Source organism: Pleurodeles waltl, chromosome 1_2 (assembly GCF_031143425.1).
Source record: "Pleurodeles waltl isolate 20211129_DDA chromosome 1_2, aPleWal1.hap1.20221129, whole genome shotgun sequence".
Taxonomy (NCBI): domain Eukaryota; kingdom Metazoa; phylum Chordata; class Amphibia; order Caudata; family Salamandridae; genus Pleurodeles; species Pleurodeles waltl.
In genome coordinates this window covers 713,986,920-714,007,648 of record NC_090437.1, presented here as the reverse complement: position 1 = coordinate 714,007,648, position 20,729 = coordinate 713,986,920, and the positions used below count along the sequence as shown (strand labels likewise).

At 44.1% G+C, this 20,729-nt stretch overlaps 1 protein-coding gene across 1 annotated transcript in view; it reads right to left on the bottom strand.

The window, feature by feature from the left end:
• Nucleotides 1-20,729, bottom strand: part of LOC138303648 (uncharacterized) — a 670,623-nt gene that overhangs the window by 556,522 nt on the left and 93,372 nt on the right. Inside the window, exon 5 of the mRNA XM_069242952.1 lies at nucleotides 19,454-19,542. Within this exon, the coding sequence (XP_069099053.1) occupies nucleotides 19,454-19,542 (89 nt within the window). The remainder of the gene's footprint in view (nucleotides 1-19,453; nucleotides 19,543-20,729) is intronic.

Sequence of the window (20,729 nt, the reverse complement as noted above, 5' to 3'; positions counted from 1 at the left end):
GGGAATGAGGCAGGGGCCCAGGTGGATCTCCCAAAATTTTTAGGTTCGGGGGCACACTGTGCCCCGTGCACAACTTTGTGCATGAGCACAGTCCGCCCATTGTGCTGACAGGCAGGGAAGCATGGACCGCTACAGCTCCATTATCCTGCCCCCTGCCGCTTCCTGCCAGTCACACCAGCCCCCCCGGGGAACTCATGATCCAGCGGTCTAAGACAGTCGGCCTGGCACTGTTCAAAAGACTGCCACCATGGCGGGCCAGCGGTCTGAACGCCAAACTTGTAGTGAGGCTCGACTCATCAGCAAACCAGAGGCTGGTTGGAACTTACAATATTGACGCTCTTCCCTCCATGATGACAGCACGCTGCCTTCATGTGTCTTACTGGATGTGTAGCCCTGTCCAAATCTGTACTAGAGATGACACTGCAGTCTCAAAGGGTGGTTTGGAAAGCTATACAGCCCTCCAGTAATCCTTCGCTGTTCGCCCTCCAGTCATCCTTCCCCGTGCTTACCTCAGTTGACTCGACATTCCGTAAAACCAATGCATGTGCTTTCTAATTTTGTACTGTGGCATTTACATAGTGCTTCTTTGCCCTGATGGGACTGTGAAGTGCTTCGAGGTGCATCGCGTCCTTCAGTTTTGGATTTCTTGGCTGAAAACGGTGTTGACTGGAGTTAGACCTACAATAACAGTGTTTGGTGAGTCACCGGAGTTTTGGAGACGTGCTCAAAACATGGTGTGGCACCACATACTGGTGTGAGCAGCTGATGAAGTGTGAGAATAGGTGCAGTCATGCATGTGTATATTTACTCTGAGTACTTCACACTAGTAGTTAAGTGCGTGGTAAGGGCCAGGCTTTTAATGCTCTCGGAGACTCCAGATGGTTGTAGCTGATTCTTATTCTAGTGGGTAGTAAGTTCCAATTCTTACCTATCCTGAAATTTGCAGCACCCCGTTACCCACAAAAAAAAGCTCAAAGTGTACACATTTCACGCCAGTCTATGAAGGGACTGACGGCTAGTGGTAAATGAACTAGAGGGTGTAAGTGCACAGGCCGTTGTGCCTAGACCCCCGAAGGGGAAAGGGTTTACGCTCGTATATAAAACTGTTAAGTTTCTGTCTACGACCTTATAGTTTGCGATGAGTTGTGTGCTGTGCATGGACAGTCCAGGACCAGGATACCAAGTACGTGTTTAGTGGATCCGCGCTCTAAAACTCCAAGGGTGTCTGGTGGGCTGGGGGGGATGTACACCTGAGCTCTTGCAGCCCAGTACAAGAGCTGCTCTCCTGTGTTGTGCATCGAACAGGAGGCTGATGGCCTATGCTAAGTCTATGTGGTATCCGTATAAGCCAATATTCATAAACAGTTTAAGCAGCTGATATGAAGTCTTATTCAACCACTAAGTCTGCCTACACTGACTATGAGACCACTTAAGTGTTCAAAAGGTTTCCCCATTGAAGTGCGCCCAATGCACCAGACAGCTCTGATAACGCCACGTTTTCATTATGTGCAATGTTCACGTTATTGAGCAATTCAGCCCTTGATGCTCTTATTGTACCATTTTATTTTCATGATGGTGCTGCTTATTAGCTGTTGATGATTGTGTGTGTTTTTTTTAAACTAATTATTAAAAAAAAAAAACACTAAGCAACAAAAAAAATCTTTAAAAAAACAGCCAACTAGCTAAAATAGACGGAAAGCTTTTATTATACAGGTAACCTACCAGAAATATGAGTCACCGTCAAATTGATAGCAGTCGATGTTCACAGCCTGAACAACAACTACATCAAACCTGCCTCTGTTCTGCTCTGTGGAGAGTAAGATTGTGAGGAGGGCTTAAGCATTCGGCGTGGAGGCCGGAAATCACTTTATATCCACGTCATTCTTGGCATTCCATCAAGGCTGTACAACCGTCAACGTGAAAGAGCGTGACGTCTATTAGCTCAGAAATGCTTCGAGACTGTCTGCGCCATATAAATGTCTCCCCTCAAAGAAAAAGCGTATGTATATTCAAGTTAAGTAAATATTGGGCCTCAAAGTGGTGGCCCAAGAATACTATATACGGTACGTCACGTTTCATCTCTCAGTATATTAGGCGTATAATGCCAAACACAGGCATAAAAAACATGAGTGTAATTATTCAATAACCATTTCTCAAGGGAGTTTGTGGATTTTACAGGCAGATTCTAGAAGGTTACCATCGGCCAGGAAGAATGAAAAGGTACTTTTTGTTGAGGGTGAATTATGTTAGAAAACAGACTAATTCAATTTAAAGAGAAACAGACTTTCCAAAGAACAGCAGCTACATAAATGTACGTACTTCACCTATTTAGCTTCGTAGACGTTCCAGCTAATTAAATTGTCAGACTGTAAGCCTTGTTATTCCACCTAATTACGCTAGATGGCGGTCGAATCGCATCAAAACAGAGTCTGTTGTCTACCTTAGCTAACACAGTAGATAAAATAAAATACACCCAATGTGTCCAGGACATGAGCTGTTGTTTAAGGGAAGAAACACGAGAAAAACTGCAGCAGCTTGAATGAAATAAAAAACACACATTAGAGGGTAAAATAAGTATTGTTGAATGAAAAGGGAGAACATGGAACACCAGGCAGACAGTAGAAATAAGACACTGTATGTGAGCTATTCCACCAAAACATAGTCTTTTGGGAAGTCAGAAAAATAAACCACTTCTGTTCCACACAGACGTCATAAACTTATGCTTGGGGCGCCTTCCCAGCCCCTGAGCATGCAGATGAATTAAGCCACAAGGGAGCTGCCATCAAACGTAACCTTGTTCCTCAGCATACACTAACACTCTGAGCATTACCTCATGTTTTCCGTTAAACACACCATAACACCTCCCCGTACATTACGCACTCCTTTCTTAGAGTCCAGCCAGAACTACGAGGAATCTAGTGCACATAACATCAAGATGCTACTGCTTCCCCTTCGGTAAATAAAAAGGTGGCAAACATCACCAAAATCACATTTCGTTGATTAGTCGGCGAATCACTGTCACTTGCCTGCCAGCTTTGATGATTCGAGATAATTGAGGTTCACCCTGATCGGGCGACACACACTAGGCTCATGCTCTTGAGCAGATCCAAAGAGCGTTTGTACCATTAGTTCATTGATAATTGATTTTGCCTGGTTTCTACTTGTCGTAGATTATGTTGCTTTTTGGTTTTAGAGGAGTGGCGCAAATGATTCTGGAACGTTCTCACAGCTATATTTTCTTGCTGTTGTGACGCACAAGTTTTATTTGGCTCGGCAGACAGTTATGAAGTGGTTCTCTTTTCTACAACTTTTGCAAACCTGTCCTACAGCTGGACATTTACCTTCCTGGGGAAAGGAAAATCCACATTGGAAACAGTTTTGTTTTCTTTGAAGACGTCAACATACGTGTGTCTCGTTTATGCTTGTGCTTGCTTTTCACTATCAGTGCAGATTCATGGTTTGCTGTTCCTGCTTCCATGTCTGCAGCTTGTCGATCTGCTCGTTCTGCTCTCGTAGCCATCAGCATTTACTCTAGACTATGTGTTTCTTTCAGTATGCACCTTCTAAACAAATCTGAAAGGCAGCCTTCAATGATTCTGAGGTGCATTGCTTTTTCTTCAGTGAAGTTGCAGAACTTTCAGTGTTTAATGAGTGCATCGAGTCTTTCAACAAATGTATCAATTGTTTCACCAACCTGTTGTCACGCTTGATTGAAGATATACCTTTTAAAGTCAACACTAGGCTTTGGATTGAACTTGGCCTCTAATGCTTATTTTACCTTTTGCTACGAATTTGCAACAGTGTGAGATTTTCTTCCAGCACTTCTTTCACTCTGTCACCTGCAAGGTTTTTCAAATAACTGATGATCTTCTCATCATCATCTTCCTCTAGTGCATCTATGAAGTCAATTAATGTTTCGATCCACGCAGCCCACCTGGCACCAATGGTTTGCTTCTTTTAAGCGTTGACAGGCGATAGTGGCACTGTATTTCACGCTCCCTTCTGCAGCTATTGAGAGCACATGCTGTTCAGACAGCTTTTGCCGTGCAGGTTGGCACCGACATCCTCTGAAGCAGAGGTCGCGGCTGAAGTGTGTGCTGCCATGTGCTTCAATGGCCCTTGATGGGGAGTAAGCTTTCTGTTTTTCGTATCTTTTTGATATGATAGCTTCGTTTGAATAATCATTCTGTATTTGATGCACGGCGCAGCATCCTTGTTGACCACCTCCTCAGCATTTTGGCATGTGTTTTGAATGTGCTTCTTTGCAGGGCCTTCCATCTCTTCCGCAGCTGTGTACAGACTAGAACAGGGCTTTACCTCTACATGTGCCAGTCACAGACCACTCTATATCAATTCTGGACACACGTGGCATACAGGACACGTTTGTCGTATCGTTGCAAACTCTGACAGAGAGCAATCTTGTGTTCTCTGGCATATATCCCCTACGTGTCCCCAGTTGTGGCATCTTCACCAGCCCTGGAGCATGCAGATGAATTCAGCCACATAGGAGCTGCCATCAAACATTACTTTATTCCTCAGCATACACTAACACTCTGCACATTACCTCATGCTTTCCATCAAGCACACCTTAACACCTCCCTGTACATTAAGTACTTCCTTTTTGAAAGTCTGCGCAGAACCAAGAGAATTCTACTGTGCATTGCATCAAGATGCTACAATGTGCAGACACCTCCCACCACAGTATTATCAACTAGCAGTATCCAGGTCACCTCTCGTACTCTCAGCTCCTGACACATAAACAAGGCTTTCAGTTTACCCGGCAAAGGTTGAGTGACACTGTACTGTGTTCATTTAATCCTTAAGAAATGTCCCATCAAGAGGCTATCGGTAATACCAGAAACTAATATTTATGTTTACCTGCTTCTATATTTAAAGGGAATATTAAAATATCTATATTTATAATAAAGAGAAAGTACATGACAGCTACTGTTTAACGACAATATGTTATGTATGACTCGTGTAAAACTTAACCTGTCGTGAGACGACCGAAGCCAAGAAAATGAATTGTGATGCTGACCTATTCGCTACAGTATAGTTCTGCTCTACCATCTGTGGGAAAGTGAGCCCCTAAAGTCTAGATATTGTGTAATATGCCAGTGGAGAAAAAAGCCATATAAGCTATCTCAAAGCTACATCTTGCCGCACAGCATGACAGTGGAAACTCCCCCCTCAGACGACAAATGAAGACTTTCTCATCTCGATGTCCGTGGAAAGCTTTTACGCTGGCTATCTGTAAACAATCTAAAGCAGTCATTTGAGACAAAATAAGAATGCTGCGTCCCATGTAGGCCGCAGTGCAACCGAGCACTCCTAACCGAGCAGCCCCCTGCAATTTAGTGTGCAATGCACTGTTCCTGCTTTTGAAGCACTTCCATGGAGGGGCTGGTACAGTGTGTTTGCTTGTATCTGTTTCTGCTGGGTTTTTCACTGACCATTTCTTGCCTCTGCTGTATTTTGCAAGAGCAAGCTTGTTTAATTTTGTGATCATTCTGAAAATCAATACATAAATGTTGTAAAAGAATTCCCTTAGCGAGGTTCCGTGGTGCCTTGCTGCCGCTGCGCATCAAGAGATCCAGAGAGCTCAGCCTATGGTGTGGTGTGCCCAATCAGTGTTTTCTTTCACGGCTCTTAAATCCTGGCAGAGGTAGAAGAGATTAAAAAAATCCAGTTTTCAACGTCCAGCACAACCTGGAAATATGAAAATGACTTATTCTCTAACTATTGTGTCGAGGCTTCAGGTGGTGACTGGTTCCGTATCTTTAATGATTACTGTGTAAGGTGGCACCTAACTATGTGCATAGTTCTCTACTGGAACATGTGTTTTTTAAAATTTAAAATCTTACCTTTCAAACTGTTAGAAGGTTCCTGAACGAGAGAATGGAGGAGGCAAAGGTGTCCATCAAACTGCAGTAAAGCATTTCTCTAGAAGACTGCCTTTCATTCCTCCACTTGCTCAGTGCAGCTGACTGAATCTGAGGGCCTTAAGTAGCAAACCTTCAAAGGGAACACCACACATTTCCAGCAGAAGAATAGTTTTAGAGGAATTTTAGATGCCAGGCCAATGCTGCATCTCTTCCTCAGGCAATACCAAATGTCCTCTTTATCAAAATAAAAAAATGGCATTTGCGAAGCCAAATCGGTCTTGCATAGGATGCTAGCATTTTGGCAACACTTTTTTTTGGGCATGTTTATTGTAAAACTTTGTCGGGGGGAGCAGCTGAGTGCTTAAAATCTATAAACTAAAACCAAGAATATTTTTGGTTTCAAAGAGCACAACTTGCTATAGTAGTTGCCAGCACTGAAGGGAATAACGTTGTGTCCGGATGTGTTACTTGAGAAAGATCAGGTTGGCGGCACGGACAGTGAAGTGACCCATTGCCACAAGCTGTAGTGAGCGGAAGAAAAATCTGGATGACACAACGGAACAATGGAAGGAGAGGGCTGCCTGTAAGCCCTTGTGAGTGAATATGTTATACATGTATAGTTTTTGTTAAATAAACAGATCCTGGCTAACGCCACACCTAAAAGGCCCACCAACAGAATACATTGTCCTTGATTTGTGGAAAGTTAACTACCAGAACATTGACTATTAACTACTGTGCTACAAAAATATTGTTGCAAGGATATCAACGACAAACAATGTTGTGCTGGTAAGTGTATATGGATAAGTGTAGCTTTACTTGTAGATGTGATTTCATATTTCCTGAATTTCAATTGCCTCGTTTCCGAGTAGAATCACAGAATATTAGTCAGACGGGCCCTTCAGCTCAGGAGCACCCGTATGGCTCTGGTGCATTTGTTCAAATACACCACTGATGAGAAAGAAGATTTACCATTGGGTCAGCCAGTCCCAGAGCTCCTGAAGGGGCAGCCAGAAACTGAATGTAAGCCCATTTAGGGATGAGGATCCAAAGTGAAGATTAGCTCATAAATCTACACTGGCATGGCAGGGACTGCTCTGGACTGATTAAAATCGCAACATGGGGGTTTCCGTTCCAGAACGTTAAAAAATAAAAACACATTTGTTTTCAAGCACAGAAGAGTAATTAAATTACTTACAACCTTGGATGAGAGAGAAACAAGGCCTAAACTCCTCAAGCTACATTTTCTAGACAAAAGGCCTTAAACTCAACCCCTGTTTGTGATAGGTTATCTGAACAACTATTGGAAAAGCCAAGAGGTCTCACCTTTTCGACCCATTGGCTCTGGCAATACGTTTTGCTAAAAACAGCCAGGCTTAACTTAGAGGCCATGTGTAAAGTATACATGCATCACTGAAATAGCAATTAGGTAAAAACAACACAAGAAAAATCCCAAACCAATTTAGAAAAGCAGGGTAAAATAAAATAAAATAAAAAGACACCAAAACATCAAAAATTAAATCCGCAGAACCTGAGTTATGAGTTTTTAAAGTTTTTAGGTGAAAATAGTACCAAGAAGCACAAGGCAGCACTTATCATGTTGACTGGACTAGGGGAAAGTGACAAGTTCAGGCCACCCAGGATAAAGTGCGTATCAGATGTAGTGACTGGGTTCGTCCTGCTGAACAGTAACTTTCTCAAGTCGGTGCAAAGACTGCCGTTAACATTGGAGGAGCCACAAGAAGGATGTTGTCAGCTTGAGGAGCAGGTCAGTTGTAGCACACGGTCTTGGATGTAATATGGAGCACTGGTTGTCACTTCAGATTCGTGCTGGCGGTCGACACAAGCTGTCACTGTCAGATTGAAGAGTAGGCCTCACTGGAACTTCATGTTGGCAGTTGTCACAAACGGTCACTGTCGGCAGGAAGAGCAGATCTCACTGGAGCTTTACTTTGGTGGCCATCTCTGATGGTCAAATTTGGGTGCAAAGAGGTCACTTTGTGGTCACGAAAAGACCAAAACATCTTTACCTGTACCCTTTCTTCAGGAGGAGTACATTCTGAGGCCAGCCAAGGATCAAGGATCCTGGGGGCACCTCTTGGTGATCAAGCCCAAACCCAGGTAAATAGAATGGTCACTATGCGGAGCCCTTATGACATCACGGGTTCTGGAGGTCTTGAATGATGCCAAAGCAGTTGAAGACTGAGCATGGCCTTGGAATGCTGTAAGTGTGGTTTTCTCCTGATGGAATAAAAAGACAACTGATCAAAGAGTAGTGTCCCGTGAAATGACTACATTTATTTGGCGACGATATGGTCAGGCATCGGTCAGCCATCGGAAGAACCCCAAGAAAGAAGAACCCAGAAATAAATCCACATCTGCTGTGTCACGATATGCCATGCTGTGCCTTAGCTCCATGGTTTGAGTGGAATGATTAACAGCCCCTCGCCTCAGACTGGAGCTGTGAACAGCATATTTTACCAAGTGATCAGCACAAAGTTTAAGACAGGAGAAGCTATTTGTGACAGCCAGGGTGTAATAAATCTTACAGAGCATTCTGCCGCTTACACAGATAATAATCAGCATCTCATCTCCTTTCCGCTCTGCTCCTTTCATGTGTTTTGATTTCAACACAGTTGAGTGTTTTACACCAAATGGTCAAGTGATTTCAGGTGTTCACGTGCCATCTAGTGGATGAAGTGTGACATTGCAGTTGTCAATTCAAGTCCTTGCTAATTTTTGTTCTCGAATTAAAGTAGCACAGCTTTACACTATTTTCACGTGCTACAGCAAACATAACGTCAGTGTTAAATACCTTCTGGCAGGACATTGATATACCTATATCACCACAGTGTATACACCTACAAGATGAATATAAACCAATCTATAGTTACTCCACCACCATTTTCAATGCTGTCTGGAAATCCCCCCATTGAGTGGGAGGATTGGATAGACACTTTTGAAAATTATTTGCTAGCTTTGGATGGTTCTGATTTCACTGCAGTGTGGAAGAAAACACTTTTATTAGGTTGTTTAGGCAAGGAGGGTCAACATGTATTTAAATATCTCCCACAGGTTTATGATCCCCAAGGGAATGTATTTGAGTATGTTTATAAAGAAGCAAATGTTTTACACTCAATCCCAAAGACCTACAGAATCACTTGATGAATTTGTGGCCAAGCTATGTGAACTATCAGCAAAATGTCAATTTGGCCAAATGATTGAGGAGTTGATTCGTGATCTATTAATCGTTCAATACAGCAGCTAGAAAATGCAAGAACGATTATAGGCGGCCAGATATCCATCTTTGAAAGCTGCTGTTACCATGGCGAAGGTAGTGGAGGAGTCTGAGAGATGCATGAGGAAATTGTTGGGAATTAATGCAAATAACAATCCCACTGCTGAAGTGGCAGAAGTGGACAACGAAAATGTGGTCAATGTAGTGAGGAAGAAACTACTTGCCACTAATCTGAGTGCAAATAAATGTAGTGGTGTGAAAACGGCAGGCACAACATATAACCCTATCAAAGGTCCTTCATGCGTGTGCTATAGATGTGGAGGCACAAATAATATGGGAGATTCAAAAACCTGTTTTGCAGTAGGCAAGGATTGTCACAAGTGTGGGAAAAGAGGACATTTTGCATGGAGGTGTCGTGCCACTGTAAAAAAAAAAATTAAAAAATTAAACACAACACAATGTAATGGTTGTGGACAATGAACCTGAGGAAGAATACAAAGATTGAAAAAGGAACACACGTCCCAAATCAGACTTTGACATCAATAACAAAATAGAAACCTTAATGGTTGATTCAGGATCTTTATACACCATTATACCAAAACAACTGTATGACATGGTGTGCTCAATAGCATCATTGTAAATCACTACTGTGGTTCTGAAAGGATACCAAGGGTGAAATATTGGTGTGGTTGGATATATGACAGCAATCATCCAGTTTAAGGGAAGAGTCTCCAAAGGGAAAGTATAACGGCTGAGGAGGGACCTCCCATTCTGGGTTGGACACACCAGTATGACTTGAATATAGTAGTCAATCCTAGAGCAGTTACCCAAGTGATGGTGGTAGAGAATGAAGGCTTGGACAAAATCCTGAAACAACATGGAGTATTTGAGAATAGGTTGGGAGTTGCTAAGCAGTACAAGCACAGAATTAAGCTAAAAAAAGAACGCTGTGCCAGTGAAGCACATAGCAATTAAAGTACCCATTGCAGTAAGTAACATGGTGAAAGAATGTTTTAGAACAAATGCTCAAGGAGAATGTTATAGAACCTGTGGAGGCCTTTGAGTGGCTTTCACCAGTTGTTATAATGAAAAAAATCAGATGGTTGCTTGAGATTCTGTGTAGACTTACACAGCCTTTACAAAAATGTGGTGATGGACTTGTTTCCCCTACCAAATATAAAATAACTTATTTTAACGTTGCAAGCGGGAAAATAGTTTTCCAAATTGGATCTGAGGAGAGCATATCACCAATTACCGCTTCATCCCAATTCCAGACATCTCACAGCCTTCATAACATTGTAAGGCACTTTCCAATTCAAAAGACTCCCATCTGGATTGTGTTCAGCGGCAAGTGTTTTCTAAAGGCTGATCACAAACATATTCTCTGATGTGTCTAATGTTGTGTTCTTGCAAGATGACATTTTAGTGTTTCGGGAAAACTATTATGTGAGGTGTTATCTTGGATTAGTGATGCCGGGTTAACTTTACGCAAGGAAAAATGTAAATTCTTGTTGCAAGAGGTGGAGTATCTTGGGTACTTGATAACAAGAGAAGGAGTAAAACCTAAGATTGATCTTGTTAGTGCAATTGTGAATTCAGAGGTGCCAAATGACAAAGACAAACTGAGATCAGTTATGGGTCTGGTAGAGTATTACTCTTAGTTTGTCCATTATTTCGCTCAAGTACTTTAATGTTGAGAATTCTCTTGAGGAAAGGGAGGACATTTTCATGGGAGAAGGAACAACAAAATGCATTCACACAAATCAAAAATGAAATTGCCAATGCAGGTGTTCTGGTGCATTTTTAAATGGGTCTTAAAACCATAATCACAGTGGATGCCAGTGTAGTTAGTATTGGGGCAGTAATGTCATAAGTACACGTCCAAGGGAAGAAGACTGTGGCTTTTGCCTGGTGCTCTTTGTCAGGAGCTGAAAGAAACTATTCAGTCATAGAGAAGGAGGCACTGGCAGCAGCGTGGGCCACAGCATATTTTCCTACCTTTATCTGGGGAATCCCAATAGTGTTGAGAACAGACCACAAACAATTACTCAAAGTGTTGGGGCCAGATGGAACAAAGAATTGCTCTGGTAGGTTATCTAGGTTGCCAGTGAAGTTACAGTATTTGGAGTCTAAGTTGGAATATGTTCCAGGATGGAAAAACAAGGTGGCAGACTACTTGTCAAGACTTCCAGACAAAGCTGCAGGAGATTTCTACACAGAGGAAGTAGTGGCTAATGTAATGGATGCCACTGAGGGGTTGGAGGGATGTGTCTCTAAGTCTGAGTGGATGACGGCAATGGAAAATAATAAATTTAAAGCAGTGGTGGAACTGATCGAAGGAGGAGTACGGAGGGAAAGCTCTTTGCCTGGGGCACTCAGACCTTACTGCAAAGTTGTGGAGGAGTTATCTTTACAGGGACAGGGTGTTATTATGAGAGGTACTAGATTTGTGCCATTCCTTTCTTTTGCATCCAAAGCTAATACACTTAGCTCATGAAGGTCATATGGGTCAGACTTGCACTATGAAGAGGTTGAGGGAAACGTTTTGGTGGCCGCTTGTGGATGGTCAGGTAAAGATGTGGGTGCAGGAATGTAGCTTATGTAAATCAGAAAAGAGGTTGGGAGTGGGTCTAGGGGGTCTCTGTTCAAGAACACCAAGTGACAGAAGTAAAGGGCGTATGGGAAAATATTTATTTGGATTTTTTTGGTCCATTTGTTTTCTTACTGGATCAGGAAAGGTTTGCTGTAGTCATAGTGGATGTCAAATCTAGATGGGTCGAAGTAGCTTTTCTGAGGTCCATCAACACAATATCTACCATAGCTGTCTTAAGTGAGGTATTCAGAAGGGAAGGGATCTCTTCGATTTTACTTACTGACAATGGTTCACAGCTCATCTCCTCGGAAATGAAGTCATTTTTGGATGATTCAGGTGTTAAACATGTATGTACGTACTTGTATAATCCCCAAAGTAATGGTTTGGTGGAAAGAGTCAACAAGTTGGTCAAGGGCACAATAGAAATGGCGTACAGTGCTGGATTATCCATTCAAGGGGCCATCAAAGACATGCTGTTGGCTCATCGGACCTCAGTGAATGCTAGCACTGGGAAAACACTCTTTTAAATTATGAGGGGGAGACAACCTGATTCTAAATTGGTTCCCTCCGGGTTGGGCGGTTGATGAAAGAAAAGAGACTATGAGCCTTTCACAAAGGAAACCCTGCAGGCTCATTAGTAAAGGTGATAGGGTAAAGGTTAAACCTGGACGGGTAAGTAGTGGTTTGTCCTGCTCAAAGGTCCATTTAAAGTGTTGGATATGGGAAGTAATTGGGTCAGGTTGGAGAATGGTCAAACTTGGAATCTGAGAAGAGTAGCATTGTATCAGAGATGTGGTACATTGAAATCATCTCAGACAGATGCAGTGGATGGCTGCTCATGAATGATTGTGAATTTACAAGTAATGAGGTTCAAAGCGGACCTGTTGTTGGAGGCGCAGGCGCTGGTAACGGAAGAGTGTCTGTTGCCAGGACAGCAAGATCACGGAGACCGCCTGGTTATTTGCGGGATTATTTCTGTGGATGAGCACTGAGCTCTGATGACTTGCGCATTGGTTCAGGAGGGTTCACCTAGGGTATTGTTATTTTGTGCTTTTTTTTGGACAGGTTTGTTTATATAATATATATATACACACATATGATATGTTAGTTGGTGTGTGTTGTGTAGTGGTGGTGTGGATGCCTTGTTTGCCTCTGTTGTGTTAGTTTTTATGTCTTGTGTGGGTGGTAGTGCGAGTTTGTTTCTTATGAGGAATTGGTGATACAGATGCATGTTAGTTTTTGTAATGTTGCATATGAAGGGATGGGGATATGTTAATTCTGTATTGCTGTAAAATGTTCCTCTGAATCAGCTGCAGCCCAGACCCAAGCAAACAGAATGTTCACCATGCGGAGCCCTTATGACATCATGGGTTCTGGAGGGCTTAAATGATGCCAAAGCAGTTGAAGACTGAGCCTGGCCTGGCATGCTGTAAGTGGGGTTTTTCTCCTGATGGAATAAAAGGACAACTGATCAAAGTGTAGTGTCCTGTGAAATTACTACAGGCTCCCTCTAGCAGAGGCCAGTAGTAGGGCTCAGACAGGTGCAGTTAATGGTGGTCAGCTAGGCAGTTGCCGGGAGGCCTCTGGAAGCTTGCTATGTCCATGTTGCTCAAACAGGAGGTCAGCCAACAGACCCTTGGACCCTACGTCTGGGGAGCCTGGGTTCAAGGAGTCAAGCAGGCCCAATCTTCCTTCTTCAGACAACCTTCTTTTTCCAGAGGTTTAGGAGTGTTCTGAAAAGAGGCTCTGAAGGTGCCACTTTTATACATGGTGCCAGCCTTTGCAGAGGGAATGCCCTGATCTACTCCCAAAACTGATTCTGGTCAGTAACTCCCCTTTCCCTGGTTCCAAACTGCTTGGGGTGACAAAGGCAAGGGAAGCTCTGTTTCCCTTATGTGTGCTGCAGGTGGGGGTCCTTGGAAGAGCAATGAGGGCGGGGCACTGCTCCTCCCTAGCCAACTTGATAGGAAGACTTTTTGCCTTCACACCAAGGCCTCTTGTCACAATGTCTGGAAACAATGCTCAACCCACAACAGGACAGCAAATGACAGTCATGCTACCCAGGACACTGGATGAAAGACACAGCTGATTTGGGCAGAAAAATGCTAATCTCCTAAAAGTGGCATTTTCAAAATTGTAACCTAAAATCTGACTTTACCATTAAAAAGGATTTTAAATTGTAATTCATTTGAGTGGAAACAACATTGATCCATATGTAGGAGGCTGGCCTGGCTTGTAGTGGGTACCAGAGGTACTTACACCTTGTGCCAGGTCCAGTTATCCCTTATTAGTGTAGAAGAGGTATTTCTAGCAGCTTAGACTGATAGAAGGTAGCTATGGCAAAGCAGCTTAGGCTGAACTAGGAGACATGTAAAGCTCCTACTATACCACTGGTGTCACATGCACAATATCATAAGAAAACACAATACACAGATATACTAAAAATAAAGGTACTTTATTTTTATGACAATATGCCAAAAGTATCTCAGTGAGTACCCTCGGTATGAGGATGAGAAATATACACAAGATATATGTACACAAACAAAAATTATGCAAGTAATAGCAAAAGGAAGTAATGCAAGCAATGTAAAGTTACAGTAGATTGCAATAGGAGCACATAGGTATGGGGGCAACACAAACCATATACTCCAAAAGTGGAATGCGAACCACAAATGGACCCCAAACCTATGTGAGCTTGTAGAAGGTCGCTGGGACTGGAAGAAAACAATGAGGGTTAGAAAAATAGCCCACCCCAAGACCCTGAAAGGTAGGTGTAAAGTGCACCTACTACCCCCAGAGAGCACAGAAGTCTTGATAGGGGGATTCTGCAAGGAAAACCAATACCAGCAATGCAACAACAGTGGATTTCCGGACCTGAGTACCTGTAAGACAAGGGGAACAAGTCCAAGAGTCGCGACAGTGTCGAGAGTGGGCAGGAGCCCAGAAAATGCCAGCTGAGGGTGCAAGGAAGCTGCCACCGGATGGAAGAAGCTTGGTGTTTTGCAAGAACGAAGAGGACTAGGAACTTCCCCTTTGGAGGATGGATGTCCCACGTCGTGAAGAAGCTTGCAGAGGTGTTCCCACGCAGAAAGACCGCAAACAAGCCTTGCTAGCTGCAAGGGTTGCGGTTAGGGTTTTTGGATGCTGCTGTGGCCCAGGAAGGACCAGGATGTCGCCATTCGGATGAGGAGACAGAGGGGGCGCCCAGCAAGTCAGGGAGTCCTCACAGAAGCAGGCAGCACCCAAAGAAGTACCTGAACAGGCACTTAGAAGAAAAGTGAACTGAAGTCCACCCGAAGTCACAAAAGGGAGTCCCACGACGCCGGAGGACAACTCAGAAGGTTGTGCACTGCAGGTTAGAGTGTCGGGGACCCAGGCTTGGCTGTGCATGAAGGAAATCCTGGAAGAGTGCACAGGAGCCGGAGCAGCTGCAAATCACACGGTACCCAGCAATGCAGTCTAGCGTGGGGAGGCAAGGACTTACCTCCACCAAACTTGGACTGGAGAGTCACTGGACTGTGGGAGTCACTTGGACAGAGTTGCTGAGTTCCAGGGACCACGCTTGTCGTGCTGAGAGGGGACCCAGAGGACCGGTGATGCAGTCTTTTGTTGCCTGCGGTTGCAGGGGGAAGATTCCGTCGACCCACGGGAAATTTCTTCAGAGCTCCTGGTGCAGAGAGGAGGCAGGCTACACCCAGAGCATACACCACCTGGAAACAGTCGAGAAAGCCGGCAGGATGAAGCGATACAAGGTTGCTAGTAGTTGTCTGGCTACTTTGTTGCGGTTTTGCAGGCGTCCTGAGCAGTCAGCAGTCGATCCTTTGGCAGAAGGTGAAGAGGGAGATGCAGAGGAACTCTGGTGAGCTCTTGCATTCGTTATCTGAAGAATTCCCCAAAGCAGAGACCCTAAATAGCCAGAAAAGGAGGTTTGGCTACCTAGGAAGGAGGATAGGCAAGGAGGAAGGGTAAGAGCCTATCAGAAGGAGTCTCTGACGTCACCTGATGGCACTGGGCACTCAGAGCAGTCCAGTGTGCCAGAAACACCTCTGTTTCCAAGATGGCAGAGGTCTGGGGCACACTGGAGGAGCTCTGGGCACCTCCCCTGGGAGGTGCAGGTCAGGGGAGTGGTCACTCCCCTTTCCTTTGTCCAGTTTCGCGCCAGAGCAGGGCTGAGGGATCCCTAAACCGGTGTAGACGGGCTTATGCAGAAATGGGCAGCATCTGTGCCCATCAAAGCATTTCCAGAGGCTGAGGGAGCCTATTTCCAAAGGGAGAGGGTGTCACACCCTCTCTCAGAGGAAATCCTTTGTTCTGCCTTCCTGGGCCAGGGCTGCCTGGACCCCAGGAGGGCAGAAACCTGTCTGAGGGGTTGGCAGCAGCAGCAGCAGCAGCAGCAGCTGCAGTGGAGACCCCGGAAAGGCAGTTTGGCACTACACAGGTTCTGTGCTAGAGACCTGGGGGATCATGGAATTGTCTCCCCAATGTCAGAATGGCATTGGGGTGACGATTCCATGATCTTAGACATGTTACATGGCCATGTTCGGAGTTACCATTGTGACGCTATACATAGGTAGTGACCTATGTATAGTGCACGCATGAAATGGTGTCCCCGCACTCACAAAGTCTGGGGAATTTGCCCTGAACAATGTGGGGGCACCTTGGCTAGTGCCAGGGTGCCCACACACTAAGTAACTTTGCACCCAACCTTCACCAGGTGAAGGTTAGACATATAGGTGACTTATAAGTTACTTAAGCGCAGTGGTAAATGGCTGTGAAATAATGTGGACGTTATTTCACTCAGGCTGCAATGGCAGGCCTGTGTAAGAATAGTCAGATCTCCCTATGGGTGGCAAAAGAAATGCTGCAGCCCATAGGGATCTCCTGGAACCCCAATACCCTGGGTACCTCAGTACCATATACTAGGGAATTATAAGGGTGTTCCAGTATGCCAATGTGAATTGGTGAAATTAGTCACTAGCCTGTTAGTGACAATTTGGAAAGCAGAGAGAGCATAACCACTGAGGTTCTGATTAGCAGAGCCTCAGTGAGACAGTTAGTCATCACACAGGGAACACATGCAGGGCACACCTATGAGCACTGGGGCCCTGCCTGGCAGGGTCCCAGTGACACATACACTAAAACAACATATATACAGTGAAATATGGGGGTAACATGCCAGGCAAGATGGTACTTTCCTACACCATCTGTTCCAAAACTGAAGTTAACTCTTATTAAGTGTAAAAAGGTATCCCAATGTTAATCTATGGGAGAGATCGCCTTGTATCAGTGAAAAACGATTTTATGAGTTTTTCCCTGCCAGGACGTGCAAAACATAAGCACACATGCCTTACTTTAAAAAAAAACATGCAAACTGCTTTAGGGGTGTTAAGGGCCTAACTTAGGAGTGACTTATAAGTATTAAAAAGGAAGGATCAGGCCTGGTAAACGGTTTATTTTGCTAGGGAATTGGCAGTTAAAACTGCACTACAGATTGCAGCGGCAGGCCTGCAACATGCTTTACAGTGCTACCTTAATGGATTGCACAAAGAGTGTTGCAGCCTACTTGTAATATGTAATTTGTAGGCCTAAGGTACAGGTTGTCCCATTAACTGGGGACTTGAATGTAAATAAATGTGCCAATTGGGTGTATGCTAATTATACCATGTTAAAAAAAGACAGCACCTTGCATGGGGCAGCAGAGGGAAAGTTCATAAATCTCAATGCCAACAAGTTTAGCAAAAATCATGAAGGGAAAACAAAACGGCTTGGGGCATACCACACCAAGAATGTCAGGTCTAACAATAATTGATACTAGTCTGTTGTTGGATCCCGAGGTGTCCAAAGTTGTTTCAACTTGCTTCTGGCTTCTAAAGAGTTTGAGGAAGGTTCTTCCCTTCACCCCCAATGCCTCTCCAGGGCTGAGGTTGTGACTTACTTGGTACAATATTGTCTGTACCATGCTAAAGCCAACTACCTGACACTACCAAAGAGGCTTTTAAAGTGTCTGTCTGCAAGGAACACAAAATGCAGGGATGTCTCCAACCAACTATCCAGAAAGCCCATTTCATATCCATCTTATATGATTTGCGTTGGTTGCCGATGGCTCAAAGCATGTTATTTAAGTCCCCCACAATAGTTCCTAAGGACTTCCCCTCTTTTCAGGGCCAAGAAAGTTTATATGTATTCATTTGTTCATGAGCTTTGGTGTTCTGACAAGTTCTACCTTGTGACACTGAAGATCCAGATGCCATGTTCTGGAGGCAAAACCTCCTATGCTGCTGCTAGGGATTAGAACCTGCTTCCTTTTGTTTTATGTTCCCACAATTCTCTTCTGAAATTCCAAAAGGACTTGCATTTTGTTTGTTTAAACAAGCTTTCCACTGTTAGCAACTTAAGTTTTGTGTAATTCATCGTACCTTCTAGCACCATGAAGCCTTAGTGAACATGTGCTTAAGAAATAAAATTAACATAACATCATAAGATGCCCTAGCCCCAATCTAGCTGCCACAGGGGTTCTTTGCATTTGCACCCCGGAGGACCTGCACTGCGATGAATGCAGTGATTCTAGGTCCCAAGCACTGTGGCCCATTACTGTATCAGATCTGGTAGACTGAAATCGATAAAACCTTGCACCTGATGCTAGCTTAGTGCACATATCAATGCACAGACATGGTCTCATGATTATCCCTCATCTCCTTTTAGAATGCACTGCAGTTGAAGGATGGTGATGACCTGCTGGACTGTTTGCACCAGCCTTTAAAGTGGAACGGCTTAGTTCTAAAACGTGTTGTATTCAATGGCCTTCTTAAGGTGCACAAAAGTTAAGGATGAACTCTATCTTGTGTCCTTCAGTTTAAGGTGGGAGGAGGTAGACTTGGGGCCTCATTACAAGGCTGGTAGTCTTGAGACCGCCAGCCTTGCGGTTGGACCGCCGCACTCCAGACGGTCTGACCACCAAATTACCACCATGGCCATTGGACTGCTTGGGGACCACTGCCACCACCATGAGCTTGGTTCCTGGTGGGGTGGCAGCGGTCAGAGTCATGGTCAGCCACGGCGGCGCTGAGGAGGGCCCCTGCACTGACCACGACCATGTCATCCGTAGTGCAGGGGCACCCTGCTTAGCACCCTTGGAATGCACACCGTCTGCTGAGAGCACCCTCTGTGCAATGACATTGGTCTCAGCTCCATGAGGAGCTGAGGTCAATTCCGCCACAAGGTTTCCACTGGACTGACTGGCGGAAACCTCTGATTTCACAGGTTTCGCCATCAGCCCAGACGACACCTTGTTATCAGCCCGGAAGGGAGACTGCCAGCTCTGCGGGGGTCTCCATTCCACAGGGCTGGTGGACTGACGGTCGGCCCGCCACCCTCATTATGAGGCCCTTGCTCCCAAGGTGCCATAACTAATATTACAAGAGTCCTGTTTTTTTAGGCCGAAACAAAAAAGATCAAGTTGAGCAGTCCCACCCACAAAAGTACACCATCCTTGGCTAAGCGGATTAGGCCAAAACACCTGCACTAATGCAGATGACTATTATCACTGACTTTGTGGGTTTGTGCACTGCCCTGTCTTAGACGCTAGTTCTTTCACACAAAAGAGCAACAATATTGTTTTCATAAATCACACTACTGTTTTTAAATACTAACTAAAAACCTTAATATATCTGATATGCAAGACATCAAGAACCATTTTCAAGATTAAATATTCTGTCTCATGAGGTTAGTCTCGATACTCACCCCAAGTATGCATTCATGCTGTTAATGGTTTCTGGAAATGGCCTCCCACTGTCTAAGTCGGTGGTGCCCGCTTTTTTCAGAGCATCTTTCTGTAGAAAAGTTCAAAACATCTATGATCAAGATCAGGTTAATGCAAGTACTACATATCTGATTGTGAAACAGCTTTCCGTTGTCCTGGTTTAGTATACTCTTTTAATACATTGAATAAACGTCATTAATTTCGATAACCACAGTTGTTGTGCAACATCAAATTCCAGCTTACTGATCTACTGCTTAGAGAGTGCGCTATCGCAAAAGCGAGGAAGGAAGTGTTAGCCTGAAATATTCTAGGACTTAAATCACAAAACCCAAGATTTAGCTCAATGCTACAGTGTATAAATACAGAGCGTCTTTACAAGTGCCAACTCCAGGACAGCTATTTAAATGAACTACTGTGTGAAATAGGAGTGTTAGCCTACGGGAAAGAGAAAGCACACATTCTCTCATTTGAGTGTGTCAAGTAGTGTATTTTAAAGGGTGCGGCAGTCAACTACAGTTGATGAGGCCTGACTGCCATAAAATACCCAGTCTTCAGTCCCCACAATTTTTCAGCTGTGTGATGTAGTTACCTGTGGTGGAAAAACTGGCCTACGACAGAAAAATTATCACACAATTCTTCAAACCGAAAAATGATTATGGCAATTACCGTCCCAGCAGTGTGGATGCACTCCTATTGCATCTGTGGTACACCAACCCAGTAATCTCCAAGGAAAAGAAATCTATCCTAAACCATTACTTAACCCAGACCTCCTGTAGAGCTCGACTCCAGCGAGGCCGTTCTTCTGAATAAGAAAACTTGCAAAATGACCTATAGATACCCAAATGCTCCACTTTGCATATTTTTAAAATTTGCTCTCTGCTTTCCACGTTTGGAAGTAACAGACAAAAATCCACTTTGCCAAAAAGCATTAATGAAGTGTCATAACAGGTAGAAATGTTTATGTACTTGGAAAGCATTGAGGTAAGCTCAAGCAAAGCATTTCATGTTCCCCAACTGGAGGACTGTTTACAGGTAATTAGAATTTAACTTTACTACTAGTCTTTTTAGCCCACTTTAATAGTAGTTGGAAATTTGGTTTTGATGGCACTTTATAATCTAAAGTTACACTCTCAAGATGTCAACAGATTTTACATATTGAGGATAAATCCTGAAGTGTAGTCGTTAACCTGATAGGTGCGGGCGTCGGCCACTGGCCGACGCCCACACACCCTCCCTGGTGCGGGTCACGACCAGTGG